Below are 17,763 nucleotides of genomic sequence, written 5' to 3'. Positions count from 1 at the left end.
AAGAGAATGGTCTAGTTTCATTCTTCTGCCTGTGGCTGTCCAATTTTCCCAGCACCATTTATTGAAGAGACTGTCTCTTTTCCAGTGGATAGTCTTTCCTGCTTTGTTGAATATTAGTTGACCATAGTTGAGGGTCCACTTCTGGATCCTCTATTCTGTTCCATTAATCTACGTGTCTGTTTTTGTACCAGTACCACGCTGTCTTGATGATCACAGCTTTGTAGTACAACCTGAAATCTGGCATTGTGATGCCCCCAGCTATGGTTTTCTTTTTTTTTTTTTTTTAATTTTTATTTATTTATGATAGTCACAGAGAGAGAGAGAGAGGCAGAGACATAGGCAGAGGGAGAAGCAGGCTCCATGCACCGGGAGCCCGACGTGGGATTCGATCCCGGGTCTCCAGGATCGCGCCCTGGGCCAAAGGCAGGCGCCAAACCGCTGCGCCACTCAGGGATCCCCTGGTTTTCTTTTTTAATATTCCCCTGGCTATTTGGGGCCTTTTCTGATTCCACACAAATCTTAAGATGATTTGTTCCAACTCTATGAAGAAAGTCCATGGTATTTTGATAGGGATTGCATTAAATGTGTAAATTGCCCTGGGTAGCATTGACATTTTCACAATATTAATTCTTCCAGTTCCTGAGCATGGAATATTTTTCCATCTCTTTGTGTCTTCCTCAATTTATTTCAGAAGCGTTCTGTGGTTTTTAGGGTATAGATCCTTTACCTCTTTGGTAGGTTTATTCCTAGGTATCTTATGCTTTTGGGTGCAATTGTAAATGGGATTGACTCCTTAATTTCTCTTTCTTCAGTCTCCTTGTTAGGTAATAGAAATGCCATTGATTTCTGGGCATTGATTTTGTATCCTGCCACGCTACCAAACTGCTGTATGAGTTCTAGCAATCTTGGGGTGGAGTCTTGGGTTTTCTAGGTACAGTATCAAGTCATCGGCGAAGAGGGAGAGTTTGACTTCTTTGCCAATTTGACTGCCTTTTATTTCTTTTTGTTTGTATACTTTGTTTTTGAAAGAGATTCCTATCGGCAATAACTTCTTAAAATATCTGGTAGAATTTACGCTTGCCCAGTTCTAGAATCAAGTCATTTAATTTGTTTAATGAGCCTCATTTAAGTAGGTGTTAAGTGGTTTTTTTGTTTGTTTGTTTGTTTTGGCTTTCCATGACTATTTTGATTCTGTCAAAATATTTTGATATTCTCTTGGAACGGTTACTCTCTTTGCTGTGTTGCTGAGATTACCACTTTCGTGATCTGTTACTGTTTCCCGTCATAATCATTTTTAAACTTTTGTAGTAAACTGGAGATTTCTTGATGCGTTTATTCCTATTTGTGCTTTCTGCTCAGCCAAAACTTTGTTTCCTTTTTATTTGATCTAAGATTTATTTCTGAAGGGGTTTAGGGACCTTGGAAGAAAAATGCTTATTAATAAAACAGGTATATGTATTCCCTGTCCATATTTTGCTGAACATGCAGACCTGGCCTTGAGGCAACAGACACTAGAGGTAGAGATGGAGGGTATACCATTGTCCTCGTTGTAAAGTGATTATCACCTTGGAAAGGCATTGTTTTCTCCCTTGCACTGGGACTTCAGTTTGGCAATCTGAACATTCTGTGTTATAACTAAGCAGGGATGAACATGGAGCTTTAGGGTGAATCTTCCAAAGCAGAACACTGCTGGTATTCATTGTATATTTTCATTATACACTAACAGACTGGTCTTTGTGCAGGAGATGGGAACTGGAAAATAGGAAAGTAATGGGAAGCCTGACCCAAGTACAAGAACCAATGGCTGGGAAAGGGTTTCATATTTTTGCTCGATTTAATTTTTATGTTAAACACATTAGTATATGTAGCCTAGAAACATGTTGAATATTTTGATTGAGTTTTTAAATGTACAGTTTATTTAGAAAACAATCCTGATTTTCAGAGGGATCATTATTCTGTTTATTTCCTGTTTCTCCAGAGATATTACATATGAAATCTCAGTTGAAGCTGTATCAACAATGGTGGTTTTTCTTTCTTGCCAACTCTTCCACAAGGAGGTTTTGCGACAGAGCATCAGTCACAAATATTTGATGCGAGGTCGATGGTATGTTCCTTTTTACATTTTTCTACGTACTTATTGTATAAATCTGTATTTCTTGTCTTGTCCCCTAACCTCACTGTTTTCCAAGCTGTCCTGCTAGATGTTTCCTTCTGTGACTCCGTCTGTACTCCAAACCCAATGCAGAAGGAGCCAAGTTCTGCTTTCCTCTTTAAAACTGTCCCTCCTCTCTGCCCCTCTCATCCCCCTGGCTTTTTACCTTTTCCAGTGTTTTCTTTGTAGAAGTGAAACTTTGAAGTCCTCCTCCTTCTTCTGCATCATTCTCTGCGTCTAAGCACTCATCCAGTCACGTCTGTCCACTGAACTTATTTTGACTCTTCCCCCTTCTTCCTGGTCCTGCTGAAACTACCACACCTCCACCCAGTTACCCTGCTTTTGGACGTGTCCAGCAGCCTCTTAGCTGACTGCTTCTGCTTTCATTTAGTCACAAATATGTATTGTGTGCTAGCACGTGCCAGGGGTGTGTGTGTGTGTGTGTGTGTGTGTGTGTGTATGGGGGCCTCTGCACTTGAGCAGAAGCTTACAGTCTCCTAACCGGGGGCTGTGAGTAGACACACACACACACACACACACTCTTCTGCTGACACACTCTTCACAGAACTTGAGAATATAAAACAAATACAAATAAAGTAGCTTTGATTAAAATTCTCCAGGACAGGGAGGAGCTTGTCTTCTTCACATCCTTCTTGCTGCCTTGGTTATCTGTGCTGTGCCTTCCTGCCCCCTTGAGGTACCTGTGGCACAGTCACAGAATCCTGTAAGGCTCGTCGGCACATACTGGAAAATCACCGGTAATGGAGAAAGTGCCTGAGCTTTGGCTCAGGAGTCTATTTCAGAGTTTTCTCTAGATTGCAGGAACTGATTTATCACTTTACTTTGTGGATACATATCCCTTTCCAGCTGCATTCTCTCCCTTCTCTTCTCTCCATTGCTTAAAAGCAAAGAGCGTTAACATTAAAAAAAATTATGTACATACATATATGTATACATATATAGTATGCATGCATAAATTGAATAATTTCATACTTAAAATGTATAGTCTTTTATATTATTGCTTTTTAATTCTTGCTTTTTCCCTACTGATTCTTTGTTATTATCTCCCCTTGAGTACCAAGTACTGTGTAATAAACTGAATTTATAATATCTCACCTGTTACACAGATTACCAGTAAGGTAACCGGAGCTCAAGAGTTGAGGTGATTTGACCAACAACTATGGCATAGAAACAGGAAAGCCAGAATTAAGCCTCAAGTCTGATCTCAAAGCCCAGTCTCCACTCTTATGTGATAGTGCTACATTTCTTTGAATTGTGCTAATGCCTTTTAATATTGACAGATTATATAGTTGGTATTTATCATTATACAAAATCAGGGACTTCCAAAACTTTGGGTTTGATTACCTTCTTTCTTCTTTTTATGTAGTCTTCCATACACCAGCAAACTGGTGAAAACCTTATTGTATAACTTTATCAGACAAGAAAAGCCACCCCCTCCAGGAGCACATGTACTCTCGCAGCAGTCGGATGGAGGAGGACTGCTCTATGGACTCGCATCAGGAGTAGCAAGTAAGTCTAATCAGATTTTGTCAGTTCTTTGATGTAGACAGAGCTTGTCTAATTAGTCATAAGAAATTCTGTCCACTTGGCCACCACTACTGGCTCTGTGCAACTGGCTAAATGTGAAATACTGGAAGCAGTTTAAAATATTTTTTCCATTTAGTGCAGTGATCGATGCTGTGAAATGTTTGCAAATAATAGTTTGTTTCCACATAAGACACCATTTTTCAAGAATAATGTTTGTAAATATGCATTTTGGATGAATGTTAGCTGTACAATATAAATACAGTTAAGCTCTTGGAAATTTTTTACTGCATGTGCTTTATGAGGAAATCATGCTATTTTAGAGGCTTTATTGATTAGGATTTTACATGACTAATTAGGTCTAGTGTTCTTGTTACACTCAGTGTTTCATTTGTTCAGCAACAAATTAGCACATCTTGAAGAGTTTTTTTAATTAAATTTGAAGTGACACAAATGTGCGTTTTATCAGATTGGAAGCAGATTTCATTAACTACACAAAATCCTTTCCCACCAGATAGTAAAGCCTCACTTCTTCCTCATGGTGTTGGACACGAAGACCCGAGGAGTGGTGAGGGTAGCTCTCACTCTCCCTGTGTCACATGACGTCATAGAAACTGGACTTTTGCTTTATTCTGAAAGAGAAGCAAAAACCAGAGTGGTGCTTTGGCAGTTAAGGTTTGCACAAGTGCTCTCACTAGACTAGCAGTATATGCTGCACCATATAGTGCAGTTGGGCTGGTTGCTACATGAAGCCAAGGCCCACAGCTAAATGAATGGTTGCAGCGTGCTTGCCACACTCATGGAGGAACATCAGTGTGACGTGAAAACGTAATCCTATTTGATAATGTACTAGGTAATGAGTCTTAGGAACATCTTTGGGTTAAGAGTCCTCTGTTGACTTTTGGAATTGATCTGTGGGCAAGGCTTTCTAGATTTGCCTTCCTCTGATTCTTTAATATGATGGAGATTGAATTACACTTGTAATCCCCCATAGCTTTGTGTTTGGTGCTGAGCAGGTTCCCTAGAATGCCAGACCTGCATTCTGAAGAAATTCATTCTCTGATTTGCTCCTACCCACTGCCCTTGTTTCAGATGAGGAGGCTGTCTGTACCAGGCTTGCTCATTCATAGCCTCTGAAGGCAGCACAGCAGTGGCTTCTTGTGTCTCGTGGGAAGGCTTCATTCATTCATCAGCATTTTCTTTTTTTGATCATTAAACTGCTATAAGTATATAAAAGCTGAGTATTTTCCAATACTTTAGGATGGTTGAAGAGTTTTTGAAGGACATAGTATAAGTTCATTATTGCTTTCTTCAAAATAATGGCAATACTGTGCCCCCCCCCCCCTTTTTTAAGGACATAGATTCGTATTTAGTGTTTAGTTTTTCTTGGAGTTACATGTCTTCAGAAGAATGTCCAAGTATGGTAATGTGATGTCATCAGTACCAGGTACCAAAGAACTTTTAAACTTTAGATCTGTCCTACTTGGTTAGCAATGTATCAGAAGGAAGTCCCTTAATTTTTGTAGCTTCTAGTTTTGTCTATTGAATGAGAAGATCAGGATAGATAATTGGTGAGAATATTTCCATATAACTTTCAGTGATCCTATGGCCTTTTCCCTTACCATTAAAAAATTTAATATTCAAAATCTGGGGGAGATGGCAGTGAAAAAAATTTAGTATTAGTTAAGGACATTAAAGTAGACGTATGGGGGCACCTGGGTGGCTCAGTTAAGCATTTGACTTTGGCTCAGGTCATCGTCTTCCACCAAAAGATCTTCAAAAGTGATCCCATAATTGTGCTCTCTCTGTCTCTCTCTAAAATAAAAATCTTTAAAAATTGAAAAAAGTAAAATGGACTTACGATTTTGAGTGTACTGTAGTCGCAAGACATTTTACTTAGCTTCTTATATCTTCATAAAAATGATTCACAGAAAGGTATGAATCATGATAGAGTGATTATTCATTATTTCACAGTATGTGACTCAAAGGATTATGAAAAACAGCAAAAGGATATTCTCTTCCTAAAAAGCATAGCTATGTATTATGGGGGGAAAAGGGAAAAGTGGTCGTGTAATTTTGAATTAAGTTATTTTCTGTGAAAGTTAATCAGGTTGATAAGGAAATTTGACTTCAGTTGTGTGATCACTTTTGAAGATCTTTTGGTTGGTAGTTAAGGAATTTTCTTGCTTCAATATTGGCTTAATAAAAATATGATTTGGAAACTCCTTACTGAAAAAAAATATTCCAAAGCCAAATATAGATTATAAACTCTTGGACTATATTTGCTTTCATTGGGACTGAATTTTTTCCAGAAACTCAATAGAAAACATTTCTTTTGATAAGCCTTATACGTATGGTACATTTTGTTTGAATAATTTTCTTTGAAACAGAGTGCCTTATTTTGGAAAACTTTATAGTTTTGGATAGTGAAGTCTTATTGGCACTTGCAGGGGAAGAGGAGCTTCCTTGTGCTAAGGCAAGGAGTGAATCACACATCTCAACCCTCCTAGGAGTTAGGCAAGGCCTTCTCCACTTCATTCTCACTTTTTCAGATATGTTTCTGGTTATTCTACTCGTTGTTTCCCAGACTATAGCAAAAGCTCTGTTACTTTTTACATACCTGATGCTCTCCCCCTTTCATGTCTTTCCTTGGATTTTCTCTTTTACTTAGAATCCTATTTCCACCTCTCTGACTTTTTTCTGCCTGTTTGTCCATTAAGGGCCATCTCAAATACCACCTTCTCCATGAAGACTTTCTTTTCTCTCCTAGCCAGATGTGTTTTTTTTCCTGTGGCATACTTAACTCTACTTTGCATTCTGATTAGTCTGTGCAAACATCATTCTCCATACCTGGGCTCTATATACAACACAACAAAAACTAATATGTATATAACGCTTGAGAGTTTAGAGAGCACTTTTTGTTTATTTCACTTTATTCTCATAGCAACCTTGTGTCAGATACATGATTTTACCTTTTTTATAATATGATAAATGAAGATAAGTTCCTAGTTGTTATTTTCTGATACACCTTATGAAAGAGGTGATGTTGGTTTTTGTTTAAGCTCAGCTCCTTTGACTCTTACCGTTTGCTTTCTGGTCCTTTCTTGTCATAACCTGAGTCTTCAGTGTGTCAGCTTGTGCTTGACTTATGTGAGTATGTCTGCTGCTGTTTCCAGCAGAGCACCTTACATCTGTGGACTGTCAGTAAATGCCTGGTGTATGTACTTTAATACCAAATGCTAATTTGTCTACACTCAAGATCTCAGTTTATAATATGTCTGTCATTTATTGAATGCCTGCTGTTTTCCATTCATTCATTCATTCCATTAATAGCTAACTTACATGGTTTAACCTACTCTTTATTTTTTTTAACATTTTATTGTGGAAAATTTCAAAGATGGATAAAAGTAGAGAGATTGGTAGAATGACCATCTATATATAACCTGTTCTTAAGAATTATCAGCATTTTGCTAATTTTTTCTCATTTATCCATTTCTTGATTTTTTAAAAAAAAACCTTATTTGGAAATAAGTTCATACATGTATGAAAGTTCCAAAAATAAAAGTATTACAAAAAATTACATACTTTTATCCAGATTGATTTATTATTAACATTTTATCCTATTAGTTATGTGTCTGTATTCCTTCCCTTCTCTTTCATTCTACACACACACACATATACACACCATTTTTTAACCATTTGAGGATAAGTTACACGCATCATTGTGCATCATGGCCCTTTATCTTTAAATACTGGATTGTGTATTTCCTGAAAGGGCACATCTCTTACACAACCACAATACACCAGCACACTTACCAACTTCACTAAATTTAATATTCAACTACCTTTAAAAACAAATGTTTATTTCTTTGTCAGAAAAGTAAAGAAATGGGGATTTCCTTGGTATTTTAAAAACTACTTTACTAATATAGTATCATTTGTGTTGCACCAACATCGACTTTTTACGATTAGATGTTCTTGCAACTATGCTGCTATCAGTTTATCTATCTTAGACCAGCTGCTCCACCATGCAACACATTCACTTCCCCTTTCTGCTTATCATTGGTCCTGCAGCATGCAGGAGTGCTCAAATGATGTTTGAATAGAAGGTAGTAAATGAATTATTTATATATTTTAATGACCACTAGTAAGGTGGGTTTTTTTTGTTTTTGTTTTTGTTTTTTTTCTTTTACAGTTAATGAGAGAAAGGAAAATTACTTGTATGGATTTTGTTCTTTTTAAAAAAATATTGTTATCAGATGTGTCAGGTGTGATTTATGTCTTTCACTGGAAATGGTTAGAATAAATTATACATTAATATATTACTTTACTGGGAATATCTGTAATACATGCCAGCAAGCCTCTTCATAATTTTGCAGTACAAGAAAAAATGGTTTCCTTCCTCTTCATAGCTTTTTAGTTTAGATATTTCTCTAAAATGCTGGCAAAATGGAAAAAAACCTTCATGGTTTAGGAAAAAGTGCTATAGTTTTAATTAATATGATACTTTAGTGAATTGTAGAATACCAAGATCAGGAGAAATAAGGATAAAGGTCATGCAGTGCTTTCCAAACATTAGTGATCTACCTGGCATATTTTTTTTAAAAAATGCATATGCATATACTTACACCTTGAATTTCTGAGTCATTACACCTGTGCTTTGGCCAGGTCATGTACATTTTCAGTAAGCATACTGGTTGATTCGAGTATAGCTGGTGCATTTGAGGACCACTCACTCAGTCCAGGTCCCTCTCCAGTGCTTGGATCTGGTTTGCTGTGGGCCCATCATTACAGACAGTTGAGCCAGTCCTCTTACATACTGAGGAATATATTGTGAGGCAGCTCTGATGGTTTCAACTGACTTCCTCTTGCATTCTCTTGTTTTTCTTTTTGTTACTGTCTTTATTGATTTCTGTTGCTCTATCAGTTTACCCAGTCTATCCTGAAGTCTGGCCATCTCTAATAGCACTCCAGCACGTAATGGATGGGAGCCCTAAACTCCTTGATTCTGGATACTGCATTAAAAAAAATTAACCTACACTAAAACCTCACAGACTCTTTTGACAGATAACATTCAGTTATTAGTTTTTGTTAGCTTGATCGTCTTGGTCTTTCCTGTGCCTGTGGTTTAAGCCCTGTCTTCCCCTTTCAGGTGTTAACATACAACATTCAGTGTATCTCAAATATAGTTTTGTTAGGTGTGGCATGGTCCATAATTTCAGCTAATGATAAGATTTATGCTTATTTTCAGCCCTGGATCATCATCAAACAAATATTTGGGGGCTTCCTCCTCTTTTCAGGGTGATGTCCTTGTCACCATATATATATTTTTAATATTTTATTTATTTATTCATGAGAGACACAGACAAAGAGAGAGAGGCAGAGACACAGGCAGAGGGAGAAGCAGGCTCCATGCAGGGAGCCCGATGCGGGACTTGATCCAGGGACTCTAGGATCACACCCTGGACCGAAGGCAGGCGCTAAACCGCTGAGCCACCCAGGGATCCCCTTCCTTGTCACCATATTGAGACTGGATGGACACATGGTAATTCCTTTGTGGAAGGCAGGGTGTCTCTGTAGATGGCACATGTCAAATAACAAAATTAATGTATCTAGGGGTTTTGTGACTTTTCTACATAGACTGGATTTCTTTTCCTGGAGTCCCAGTGACGATTAGCTGTGAGGAGCAGTAGCCTGTTTTTCTAGGCAGCAGGCTTGAGAGTTAATGAGGATTCCCACAGTTTCCCAGGACTTTTAGGGCTTACCCCCAAGGATCTTCATGAAGCTGGAACTCGTAGTCACCCAGTGGGAGGAGGTGCTGGCCAGGCCTCTTGTGAGTTCACACCAGGGCCCTTGGATTACACCACAGAGGACCTCTCAGCTGCCTTTTCTCTCATTCGTGGAAGACCTTGTGGATAAGGGTAGATTTCCAGAGCTTGATACTGAGAATCAGATGATTTGGGATGGAGTCCCAGCTTAACATGGATCTTAGACAAATTCATTAACTCTTTGAATCTCATTATTCCTACTTTATAAAGCTGATGAATAAGACTTTTTTGGTACCAGGTTATTGTGAAGAATAAATGAGATGTATATAAAATCACTGTCAAATGATACAACATCTATCCTCATGTAAATAACTTTTTCTTTAATCTGCATTGAAGCCCTGCTGCTTCTTGTTAAAATCAAAATAATTTTTAAAAGAAAATAAATTTAATTAGATGAAGTGAGTGATCAGAGAATCTCTGATAAACTTACATAAGACAGTGTAAAAATTTAAGAGAAGATCTTTTTGGTCTGTTTAAACTTTAAAATTTATGTAAAAAATGTTTTGAAACACCAGCCATGTTTTTGCTGTTTGTCCAACTGGCTTTTCGTTTTATGTGGTGCAAAATTTGGCCAATGACAGTCAGAAAGGAAAATTTGATTGTTAGATAGATACTGCCCACAAGGGATTTCTCCTTGCTTCCTAAATGAACTTGCCTTAACAATAATTGCTATGATACTATTTCTTTTTCATTAATTTAACTGAAAGGATTATACTTTTTTTTGATAGTTTATGAAATTAGCCAAAGATTTTAGTTTTTAGTACAAAAAGACTTGATGCTGACCTAACTTGAATTATTATAATAAATATTCTAAACGTTCAACTAATCAAAGATATCAGTAGTATTGGTAGTCTTAGTTACAGTTTGTAAAGCAATTGATACTTAATTCTTTAATCTGTGAGTATATCGCCTCCCCTGTTAAAGATGTTCTGCAAAGCAAATGACTGACCCTTACCTCTCTGATTGTGATGGGATGGAGCAGGGTGTCTAGTGGTGACAAATAGATCACCTTGCTGTAACAAAATACCGTAGCCTGGATGGCTTGGACAACAGATATTTATTTGTTTCAGCACCAGAGGCTTGAAAAATCTAAGAGCAAGGTGCTGGCAGATTTAGTTCTTGGTGAGGGCCCTCTGTCAGGCTTGCAGATGGTCAAGTTGTATTTTCACAAGGTGGGGAGAGAAAGCTCTAATGTCTCTTCCTCTTCTTATTAGGGCATTAATCCTAACATGAGGGTTCCACCCTCATAACCTAATCAGACCTAATCTAGACCTAATCACCTCCCAAAGGCTTCACCTTCTGTTACCATCACACTGGGGATTAGGGCCTTGATACATGAATTTTAGGAGGGCACCTTCAGTTCATAGTAGGTATTAAGTAGGTCATGCTGCAATTTACCTCATTGAAATTCTGTGTGGGAGGCCACTGGTCTCTGGTAGGATGATAACTAAGGAATCTTTCAGTGCTAGTCATTCGTGTTTTTAAACCACAATCCTGCTTATGGTGTAGCCAAAGTAGATCACTCACAGCCTATTCCTGCCTCACCTGTGTGTGTGTGTGTGTGTGTGTGAGAAAGGGCATTCCAGAATGTATAAGGAGCCCTTCCAAAAATAATTCCGTGATAGAAACATTATTTTTGGGTGCCTGGCTAGCTCAGTCAGTAGAGCATGTGACTCTCGATCTTGGGATTATAAATTCAAGCTCCACGTTGCAGGTAGAGATTACCTAAAAATAAAATCTTAACAACAACAACAACCACCCAGAAAGAGATTGTTTCCTTTTCTGATTGTGGAGGCTTCCATTTACATTGACCTTTGAGGGACTGGCTCTAGATTTTGATAATTGAAATTATGGAAGAGGAGCAAGTGTGAGACTGGTTCTTGGTATCAGGCAGCCCCAGAACAAATGGCAGCTCCTCAGTCTTTCAACTAGGTGTTCTTGGGCTTTTTAACCTCTTAGTGACTAGGATTGGTCATAGTAAAATGAGGATAATGCCTTCCTTTGTAGGACTGTGAGGTGATCAAATGAGCAGAAGTGTAGGAAAGAGCCAGGCACCTAGCAGGTACACAAGAACAGTCACCATTAGTAACAGATATTACAAAGGAATATTTAAAAGATGACTTTTGTTTAAAAAATTGTTTTGAGAAAAGCCAACGATTTTATAGTGATTTAGAAGTTTACTCCGATTTCTAATGTAAATAAATTACGAAAATATCTGCTATTTGGTTTATAGCAGAGACTTCAGATAGTCACAGAGAATTACTGATTATGTTGAATAATATTATGAGAAAGAAAAGCATAACATTTATTTAGGGTTTTTTTTTGATACTATCCTTCTTTGACCTCGTCTTTTCTTACATTTTCAAGCTTTTTAATTGCCCCTGATGTCTAAAAAAAGAGTGAAGCAAGGAAGGGTTGACCTTGAACTTTCTTGTGTTTTTTTTTTCTTTATAAGACAAAGCTGTAATGTGATTATAACTGAGTATTTAATGATTTTTAAAGAGCCAACCCTAATTAAATGTGTTCTGCCAAACTGCACTTTCCATCACAAGTACGAGGTTTTACACAATAACTTCTGATATATGGCTTTTCCATTTGAATGAGCCATCAAAAATGTTTTTTTTTCCTTTGCTTGCGGTGGTGGGTGTCCCAGCCAAATTATAAGGCCAAAGTCGTGATTATTTGTTTAGGCAAATGCTTTAGTAGAGAAATTAATAAAGTAGAATTTGAAGATTAAAACTTCTATCTCTTACCAGTTACTTTTATTGAGAAAGTTACTGAATTCATTATGAAAGGTATGCTGTGCGGTAGTTGTAATTTATTTTATGTGATGGTTATTTTTCTGTTCAGTTTTGACTTTTTCTGGGCTGACTCACTAAGAAAAACTGCAGTAAGAGAAAAAGTATGTGGCACTCAGAAACAGGCATAGATGTGAAAACATTTCTAATTAAAGCACTTTGAACTTTCAGAAAAAGAAAGTGCTTTATAAACAATAATTATATTCTCAGTTCATTTTTACTTGGAATGATTTGGTAGATTTATATACCAGGTGAAAGAATGGCTTTTTCCTCCTCCTTTATTTTCAGGGCTGAACTAATTTTGTGACTTATAAAATAGAGTTAATTTCAATTTGCTGGTTCCTTGGAGAGGTTCCTTGCAGGGATACATGGAGCATTTAGATTAGTATCAGCAACCCCAAATCCCCGTATTTAGTTGTAGAGTAGTAACACAAGCTATTTCACTTTTAATTGCTCCCTGAAAAAAGTATTATTTCAGATTTTAGACCTACTGAAAGGTGTTTACCAAATGATACTCATAAGAAGTAATATAGTGTCAAAATAACAGTTTTGACATCTCTTTTATCCTCATAATTTGCCGACAGCTCTTCCTCAGGCAGTTTCCAGAAATGGCTTTGAAAGTCAGTATGCCAGCCCTCTCCTCTCATTTCCTTCTCAACAGATTGGAAGGGAAGATTGAGGCCTCTTTTATGCTACATATAGTTGGGAAACAAATTCATTCTTATTCACCAGGAGGATTGTAGAATAAAGCAGTCAACTTCAGATGAACTCTTAGGAATACATTTCTAAGGCTTGCTATAAGTGTTGTTTATTTGGCATTGATTTAATCTGTTTTTGAGACTTTTATGACATAATTTATTGTATTGTGGAATTCTAAAGTATTAAAGATTTTTAAAATAAAAATAAAATTGTGGAATTCCAGTTTTTTGAGAGGGTAAATCTTAATGTGAAAATTGTAGCATTTAAAATGGTTTGCTTTAAAATGGTTAAATTTTATCACAGTCAAGTGAGCGTAACTTTTATGAAGCAACTGTTTTAATTTACATTAATTTCAAGATGAATGTTGGAATAAAATCAGAGGCTGATCTATTCAAGGTTACTTGCTGATAGAATTTGTGAATGGTATTATACCAATTATAGTTGGTATAGTTTTGAGACCACCTTTTACATGAATAAATAATATTTTAAAGTTTAGCATATGCGTGATTTAGAAACTCCCTTTTAAAATGTTTCTGCAGCTTCGAAATGCATTAATAAAATAAGCTACAGTGATGGGTGAATGAATATAGGGATGCATAGATGGATAGGGATGTTATCACAAATGTAGCAAATGTTCACATAATATCTAGGTGTTTAGTGTATGGATATTCGTTATATAATTCTTGAATTTCCTGTATGTTTGACAGTTTATATAATAAAATGTTGGGGAAAGAATAGTCACTAGGAGGATGAATTAGTATTGTACATTTCAGCTTGCACAGTAACAAACTGTCTCTTCGCTCCTGAGCCTTCTAGGATTGCTAGGTAAGATTCTGGGGAATCTGGGGTAGGCCTGGGGTAGGCTTACTCTTACTGTAAGTTAATTATCCCTATAACCTTGTGAAAGTTTTGTATCTCTCTGAGTCTTTCCCTGTTTATAAAAATGGAATGATGGTTCCTTGCAGAATTATGGTATCTCTTCCTTTTTCCTTCTCTTATACTTGTTTATAGTCTTTATGAGCCAGACCCTGGTCCTAGAAGGCTCACTGAATCCAGTCGGATGAATAGTGGGGAGCCAAGGGAAGATACCATTCATTGTGGTGCCTAGGAGTCTCCAGACTCACTTCTGTAAGCCATCGGGGGTCCTGTGCTTGACAGAGGCCAGGCAAAAGAAAGAGACAGAGAAAAGTTAGGCATCTTCCTCTGTAGGATAGCGAGTTGGAAGCTTTTGGCATCAGGAAGATGGAAGCTGGAAATCAGGCCTTGCCTTTTACCAGTTGTGTCACTTTAAGTTACTTAACTTCATTGAACCCTAATTTCCTTAGTTTAAGAATGGAACTTAGAATATCTTTACCCTGTGGGCTTTTGTTATATTTAAATAACATATATATGACAAATAGTGAATAAGTGTCCAGAACATGATAAATGCTGAACATACCATTTACCATTTATCTTTCTCATCTTTCCTCCCCTCTGACCTCTGTCAATTTCTTTAGTTTTCCTAACACCTTATGTATTTTTGTCTTATGTGTTTCTTATTCCCCCAGCCTTTCTGCTTAAAACTTAAGAGAATTTTCTCCCTTTGCCTAGATGATTGAAAAGAATGATAAACACATCTAGCAGCATCCTCCTTAACATCCTTAACCATCCTCAAATTGGAAGCCTAGCTAACCAACAGTCCCATTTTTTTGGGCAATTTGGTACAAAAGCAAGGCAAGTTGAGATAATTTTGCAATTAAAAATTTCATAAGTTGCTGGATCACCTATGGATTGAGGGTAGATGTTGGCACATTTTTAACTTGTCTTCTAAAAAGTCTTTCCAGGGGATCCCTGGGTGGCTCGGCAGTTTAGCACCTGCCTTCGGCCCAGGGTATGACCCCAGAGTCCTGGGATTGAGTCCCACATCGGGCTCCCTGCATGGAGCCTGTTCCTCCCTCTGCCTGTGTCTCTGCCTCTCTCTCTCTCTCTCTGTATCTTTCATGAACAAATAAATAAAATCTTAAAAAAAAAGTCTTTCCAATAATACTTCCTCTGCCTTTTTGATGTTAGTCAATTCTTAGCCCTCAGTTTGTTTATGTTAGAAAGTAGAGGGAGACTGACAGATACCAGCTTTAAGAAAGGAGGTCTTTTTTTTTTTTTTTAAGATTTTATTTACTCATGAGAGACACACAGAGAGAGGCAGAGACATAGGCAGAGAGAAAAGCAGGATCCATGCAGGGAGCCCGATGTGGGACTCCATCCCAGGACTCCAGGATCATGCCCTGGGCTAAGGGCAGGCACTCAACTGCTGAGCCACCCAGGTGTCCCAAGAGAGGAGGTCTTTTCAACAGTAATTGTTATAAAGTATAAAGCTTTCCAGGAATATTTCTAAAAGTGAAAATAATTTTGCCTACGTACATATTTATATTGCTCACGGGATGGTGCTGTTTGAGTAAATAACAGTTTGTGGGGTTTAATCTATTGTTTACTTTTTGAGATGATTTCTAGACTGTCCCGGTGTGCTCCGCTACCGCAGGAGCCTTCCTACCCAAGCAGGAAGCCATTGGAACCATGGTTGTATCTGCTAGCCAGCCATCCCACCAGAAGTAGAAAGAACAATGGCTTTTCTCTTCTTTTCCCCTTCCCATCTCCTGCCAGTGTCTCCCACTGTCTGCTATAATCTGAAGCCAGCAGGCAAAGGAGTTTGGAAAATAAGAGCTTGCAGACCTTGACCTCCTGCACTACAAATCATAGATGAGATGAGTGGAAATGAGAGCAAACAGATAGTAAGTGACTACCAGTGTGATCCTTATTTTACCAAGGTTATTTAATTTTCCTAAAGTCACACAGCCAGTAGGTGGTGAGACTGGGCTTCAAAACTATGTGTGGTTTCAGAGCCAGTGATGTTTTCGTGATACCATCTATCTTTGTCCATATAGTGTGCCGTGTGTGTGTGAGATATATATGCCCGTGTGTGTTCATAAAAATCTTTAAGACATTACTGCACAGAGAGCATTAGAAGTAATGAATATTTAAACAGATAAGCTATAATTCTACCCCTGTGTAACAAATCAACAGTTTCTGTTTTTTCTCATTCTTTTTCAGTCCATATCCCTTTGTATGTATATATATTCGCATACAGAAAATTAAGTGTTACAGTAGGAGATATCTAATATGTGCAAATAATACCAAATTTTATTTTGTCATTAGGGCACATTATGAAAATAAAATAGCATTTCTATACGCCTGAGAAGTTTGATTCCTTAAGGAGGAAAGGTACAATTTAAATCCAAGTGATGACTTTTGCTAATTTCATTCCTGACTTGGTCAGATCAGGAAGTAGGCAGATCCTTGCTGTACAACAGCCAAAGTTATTTACCTCTTCCTTTGCTGTATAATTAGTAACACATGCTTTGAGGCATCCTGTTGCCTTTTTTTTTTAAGGATGTCTAGGGTAAATAGCCTACTCTTGATTTCTGTTCAGGTCATGATCTCAGGGTCCTGGGATCAAGCCCTGCATTTGGCTCCACGTGAGAATTTGAGATTTTCTCTCCCTATTTCCCACTGCCTTGCCGCCATGTGTGTGCACGTTCTCTCTCTCAAATAAATTAATAAATCTTTATTTTTTTAAAGATTTTATTTATTCATGAGAGACACAGAGAAAGAGGCAGAGACACAGGCAGAGGGAGAAGCAGGCTCCACACAGGGAGCCTGATGCGGGACTCGATCCCCGGACCACGGGACCACGCTCTGAGCCGAAGGCAGGCGCCCAACCACTGAGCCACCCAGGTGTCCCAGTAAATCTTTCAAAACAGCAAAAAAAAGGATGTCTTGGTGTCTTGGTATAAGAGTACTGGTGTTTCTGCCAGTTCTTATGTTGTTTATAAAGCTCACTGGTTTTTCTGGACACAGTTGTATCCCCTGAGCTAAGTTATAGAAAGGGCTCAAAAAGGCAGGGTATGTCAGGCAAACTAGCTGTTCCCTCATCTCAAGTAGAAGGGGCATGTTTAGGGGACATTGCAAAGGATTTACTCGAATACAGTATGACACTGACTGCTAGTTGGTCTCCTCCCCTGTTGTAGCAGGCTACATGGATGCCAAAAGTAGATCACATTTCTCGGAACCTTTTGTTATCCATGTATGGTCTTTGTTTTGGCTAAGGTAATCAGAAGTGATATAGGCAGACTTGCAGGTAGAGTTCTTAAAGAGAATGCATGTACTTATCTCTGTCCTGCTGATTTGAATGAAAATGTGATGGCTGGAGCTGGTTTAGCCATGTTGGACCATGAGTAAACTTAGGAATGCAGACCATAGGTAGGGGGGCGACAAGAGAACATCATGGAGCCAAATGTAAGCTCTGCTTGTACCTACTTTTATACTTTTATTGAAGCCAATTATTACATAGGTCTGTTACTTGTGATTTACCCTAATCCTAATTTACACTTGGGTGACAATGTACAGTGGATGAAGACAAGGCAGTAGTATCATAAACTAGCTTTCTAGGATGGGTTATTTGTAGGAGTTATCATCAAAACCCAACAGTAGGATGAACTAGAGCCATGTATTTCTCCCTCTCTGGATACCACTTTTTGTGCCCATTCCCCCAGAATTTTTGCTGTACCCTTCACAAACTATAGCATTTTTAAAAATATTTCTTCTCTTTTGAGAAGGGAGAAAGGCAGAAAGAGAGAAGGATAAAAGGAGAGGGAGAGAGAACCTTAAGCAGACTCTACACCCAGCATGGAGCTCAGCATGGAGCCTG

At 38.0% G+C, this 17,763-nt stretch overlaps 1 protein-coding gene across 15 annotated transcripts in view; it reads left to right on the top strand.

Moving 5' to 3' along the window:
- The window catches only part of DYM (dymeclin), a 344,551-nt gene that overhangs the window by 102,986 nt on the left and 223,802 nt on the right, over positions 1-17,763 (top strand). For all 15 annotated transcript variants that reach the window (XM_026006032.2, XM_026006027.2, XM_072734786.1 and 12 more), the window contains 2 exons: positions 1,979-2,104; positions 3,540-3,682. In XM_026006032.2, the coding sequence (XP_025861817.1) occupies positions 1,979-2,104; positions 3,540-3,682 (269 nt within the window). The remainder of the gene's footprint in view (positions 1-1,978; positions 2,105-3,539; positions 3,683-17,763) is intronic.

The sequence above is a fragment of the Vulpes vulpes genome, chromosome 13 (assembly GCF_048418805.1).
Source record: "Vulpes vulpes isolate BD-2025 chromosome 13, VulVul3, whole genome shotgun sequence".
Taxonomy (NCBI): domain Eukaryota; kingdom Metazoa; phylum Chordata; class Mammalia; order Carnivora; family Canidae; genus Vulpes; species Vulpes vulpes.
This window is presented reverse-complemented; position numbering and strand designations above follow the sequence as displayed.